Source organism: Cydia strobilella, chromosome 13 (assembly GCF_947568885.1).
Source record: "Cydia strobilella chromosome 13, ilCydStro3.1, whole genome shotgun sequence".
Taxonomy (NCBI): domain Eukaryota; kingdom Metazoa; phylum Arthropoda; class Insecta; order Lepidoptera; family Tortricidae; genus Cydia; species Cydia strobilella.
The window spans coordinates 6,234,759-6,239,528 of NC_086053.1; the positions used below are offsets into that span (position 1 = coordinate 6,234,759).

General features: G+C 43.4%; 1 protein-coding gene across 1 annotated transcript; it reads right to left on the reverse strand.

Moving 5' to 3' along the window:
• Positions 1–2,558: 2,558 nt before the first annotated feature.
• Positions 2,559–4,515, reverse strand: LOC134746899 (sodium-dependent noradrenaline transporter-like). Its single transcript, XM_063681471.1, has one exon. It carries the CDS (start codon positions 4,513–4,515, stop codon positions 2,578–2,580), a length of 1,938 nt encoding a protein of 645 aa, XP_063537541.1. The 3' UTR covers positions 2,559–2,577.
• Between the last annotated feature and the right edge of the window lie 255 nt (positions 4,516–4,770).

A 4,770-nucleotide genomic window follows, 5' to 3' on the forward strand; every position in this document is an offset into this window, starting at 1 on the left:
GCTAACATTTCACAATAACTTCTTAGAAATGTCCTAAAGATTTAAACTGTTATTAGCACTTCACAAAATTTAAAGTAGTCCTAAGTCCCTAAGGAACATCCACCTAGCCATATAAGAATCTAAAAATAGACACACCAAAATATTTAATTCCGCATCATTCCTAAGCAAGTCAAAGAACAAAGACGCTGAAAGTTCGCAGTGTGCGCGACGTCTTAGCGACTAAGTGGCCGAAGACGCGTTAGCAGAGGCGGGGCTGAGGGCTGCGGCGCCCCGCTATCGGCACACCAAAACACACATTTTTGCCGCCGCAAACCTCGCGCCGAGGGTTAGCCGCGACCCGCAGAAACAGAACGAGACAATAGATACCTCATAACGCGGAAGCAAAAGAGAGGAGAGATGAATGCGCGCGCATTATCTCATTATCTTAGCTTTCTGAACGCAGGCGACCTGAAAACCAGTGTAACTGTGACCTTCAGTTGCATAACAACAAAGAGTGTATGTGTACTGGTTTAATGGCGAATCGGGGCAGTGATACTCGGTAGGCAGTATGAATAGCACCCCAGGGAGGTTTCAGCGCGCCAAGTTTGACAGTTGTGGAGAAAAGTTTTGGCGAGCAGTCGTCTCGCGGTAGCGAGAGATGCGCATGTTTTGAGGAAATTGAAAAATTTGATACGCTATGCGCATTACTTATACATTATGTTTAATTATCAATTTCGCTAGTTTTCTATATTTTTAGCTTACTGGTTTTAAGTAATGTCAATCGCCACTCCATAGGTATCTATTAATTAGAGCCCAAAATTAAATATTTGAGGCACTATTTGTTTAATTTTATTTGCACAAGACAATACATCAAAATAGGTAAATAAACGGCATACTGATGCCACGTAGCATTTTCTTCCAGTCACCTAAAAGGCCCACAAATTCGTCGCATATAGTTTGTGCAGAACATAAAATCGTCCAGCTTAAATGGAAAACCTGGTCAATTGATACAAAATTACCGGCCTGATGATATCATCATTATTCATCATAACGTCAACACCATGTGATCAGCAAAGGCTTCGTCAAGTGTCTTATTTTTGTATTTAATACACTGACAATTATCTGATTCAATTCGGCTTATATGTATAAAAACTACTAAATTGACCTACTTTTATATTATACACATAGATTTAAGATTAGATCCCAAGTATGCATGTAATATTGCTATGCCCCCACGGGGTCCATGTGGAACTACCAAGAATTTGTAATACCTATAAAACCATGGTTGCAATAAATAAATATGAAATATGAAGTGCTTACATAACGCATCAGCTACAGCCTTCGTCACTTAAATGATATAATCCGCAACAGGCTTTGTCAATCTTAACCACTAAAATAAATTAGGCCAAGTCCCCATCCTGGACCGTAACCGGCCCAAAAGTCCCCAAGACACTGACAGCGTTGTCCCGTTGAATTGCCAAGGAGATCTGTTGGACCAGGCGGCCTAGTCAAGGTGACAATCGCTTGCGCTTCGCCATTGAATCGCTTTGCGTCTCTCTATCACTCTTCCATATTAGTGTGACAGTGACAGTTGCATTTCGTTCGCTACGGAGCGTTAAGGGGCCCACTGATTACCAGTCCGCCGGACGATATCGGCCTGTCAGTTGTTCGAAACTGTCCAATTTTTGTTCTAACCGACAGGCTGATGTCGTCCGGCGGACTGATAATCAGTGGGCCCCCTTAGCGATTGGCATATTGTCTACGGGGCCAGATACAATTCGGAGTGAGGATCGCAACCCCTTTGCAACTGGAATGAAATCATACGTGGGTTCCAAGGCAGAGTACTTTATATCCCAGGTAGCAAAATGACGTCAAATGACGTCAGGGACGTCATAATGACGTAATAATGCCGTCATTATGACGTCGCTGACGTCATTTTACGTCATTTTGCTACCTGGGATGCTTCTGTTTGGCCGCATACTCTGCAGCCAAACCAGCAGCACTAATGATGCAACACAGATGGGACGGGGCAAAGATGTCCCGACCCTTCTGCTAAGGAACCAACGTAAGACCATCGGGCCTTTTGCCATCCGTACAGTACAAACCCGGAGGCTCCAGGACACAGGGAACGTTGACGTTGGGTTGAATAAACGGCCAGCGCACCTCTGACAGCTAAGGCCATGGTGTCCGTCCTCCTGAACCATGGCTCCACATATACATCAAACCCATTCTTAAGGCAACCGTAATCCTCAAAGAATCATTATCTAGCAGCGTGCCTAACTGGGGGGAAGGTAAAGCATGAAGCCATGCTCCTAAATCACACCGGTCTAAATACGGCCATGAGGCACGCTAAATCTGAGCCGAACTGCCTCGCTCAGCAAATCTGTAACCACCTCCTTACACAATATGTCAGCCCAACCTCTTTGAGTGGCAGGATTGCTTAGCTTTTACTTTATCTTAAAATACATTCAAATAAATATTTTTAATAAAGATATATTGTTAGTTATATGATACAGTTCGTTTTGGTGTGGAAATAAAAAAGTAAGGACGAATCAAGGTTTTATTTTATTTTATAAAAAAATTAACAACAAAACAAGCTTAATTAGATGTCAATACGCTCCATTCCGTGGGCTGCAAGCAGTGACTCGCCTCAGATTGTAGAGAAAGCTCCTTCATCACATTAACATTTTTTCTCTTGCTGTATCCATGTTTTTTAACTTGCCGGTACAAAAACTCAGTTGTCATAATTTCGGGCACAAACATTTTTCGACTTTTAAACAAAATATCATCCTTCGGTCCCCAGTCGCCGCATGGTGTAAACAGACCTTTATAATCTCCATTTGCTATGTATATTACTAACTGTACGACAAGTGAGAAAAGTAAAATAAGTACATAAATTCCAAGTAAAATTATATATAGCAGCAAATCAACAGTTATTCCGAATGTTTCAATTTCATGTGAGATTCCTTGGTGTTCGCGAAGCGCTAAGAATTTGCATTTCGAGACCAATATACAAAAAATAAACACTGGGCTTAAAACCCAACAAAACTTCCAAAAGTAACTAGTCTTTACTCCGATCATAAAAATAATGTCTACACTGTGATTATAATAGCCGTAAATCCAATAAATGGTTATTGAGAATATCAAACTAGTGAAAATCTGCACTGTTTCAGCCGCATCCAGCAGTGCAGGCGTCACGTCCGAACAGAAACACGGGTACGACAGCAGCGCCAGCGATACTACCAGGGACATGGAGCTACTCTTGTGGTGTCTCCGTGCAAAGGTCAAGTTATTTACCAGATAGTCCTTCAGATAACTAAACAAAAGCCAGGTATTCATAAACATACAAACAAAAGTGACCGAGAACCAAATAAATCCTGAAAGGTTGTATTCGTCAAAATAGCTAAGAGTTTCTGACATCGAGGCAAACGGGGTGAAAAAGAAGTTGCTGCCGAGCTCAACGACGTTTTCCTCGTCGCCGTGGTAGAAAGACATGGTTTTGATTCCGCTGAAGGTGACTAGGCTAAGCATTAACGAGGCTAGCACTGCGAGCAGCGGTGAGGCGACGGCCGTCATGCAGGCAGGGCTGCGGAACTCCGCGCCGCTCGTCCAGCCGCCCGCCATGCCGCAGCCCGCACCCACAGCTAGGAAGGCCTTTGTCAGGACCATGAACCACTGTGAGAACAGTTCAGTCAGTTCAGTCCGGTCCATATTGTTGATATTGTATATACTTGCCCACCCGAACGATATATTCGACGAGAACCATGTGCCTCCCGTTCCCAAAGCTATACATACCAGCATAAACGTCCCCACTCCCACGTAACCCAGCGCCAGTTTTACACCTATTCTCAGGAACTTTCGCTTTAATGTCAAAACAAACAAAGCGAATGCGATGCACCATAGAGCTATGGTTTCTTTATAGCGCGGAGTGCACTGTGGCCACACCGGTGTCACGTAATTTCCGATTTGAACTTCGAAGAAACAGCGACTAGCCGTTTTGATACCACAATCTCCTCCGTACATGCTTTGAACTTCGAGACAGTTTTGAAAAACCGAAGTGTTCTTCCGTTTAACCATACAGATTTGTGTCGTTGAATTTCCATCGTAATCATCGCAGGTGTTCCAGGGCGCCGGTGACACTGCCGAGTGCACCGCATACACAAGGGACCACGAAGTCAGCACCAGCATGTACACAATTTTCATCGTCACCAGGTAAATAGTACCGTAGCCAAAGCACCGAAAAAGGGGGAAAAAATTCCACATTGTGATGACATCACAGTTAGTATATTGGGCTAAGCAGATTTCGGAGAAAAGCAGGGGCGTAGCGACGACGATAATAGCCAATAAGTATATTATTGAATGTAGATAGAATCCGTTGTGGGCCAGCTCGGCTGGTGCCCACATCACCGCCGCGTCTCCTAGCATCCACATCCACAGAATAAGCCTGTAGTCGCTATATTTCTTCCAAAACTTGGATTTTGATTGATCTTCGTTTCTTTTTGCCATATAAGAATCGTTTTTACTCCTTGCAAACATCGTACCTTTTATTTTAACACTAGTTTATCAGGGTAAATAAAATAATGAGCCACGACCAACTAGATACAATACAGACATAAAAACACCAACCGATTTTTCGAGTTCTGCCTTTTTTCCGTCGGAACCCTGATGGTGCGTGGTGCGTACACAAAACGTCAACGTAAACCCTCCTAATTTGATGTACCTGCACGTAACCGCTAGTACATTCATTACCATAAATATTTCCGGTTTGCAGGAAAATTGACACTGTTCTGA

What these genes read in the sequence shown, in the direction of transcription:
- LOC134746899 (XM_063681471.1), bottom strand. Translation starts at nt 4,515, where the DNA reads ATGTTTGCAAGGAGTAAAAACGATTCTTATATGGCAAAAAGAAACGAA.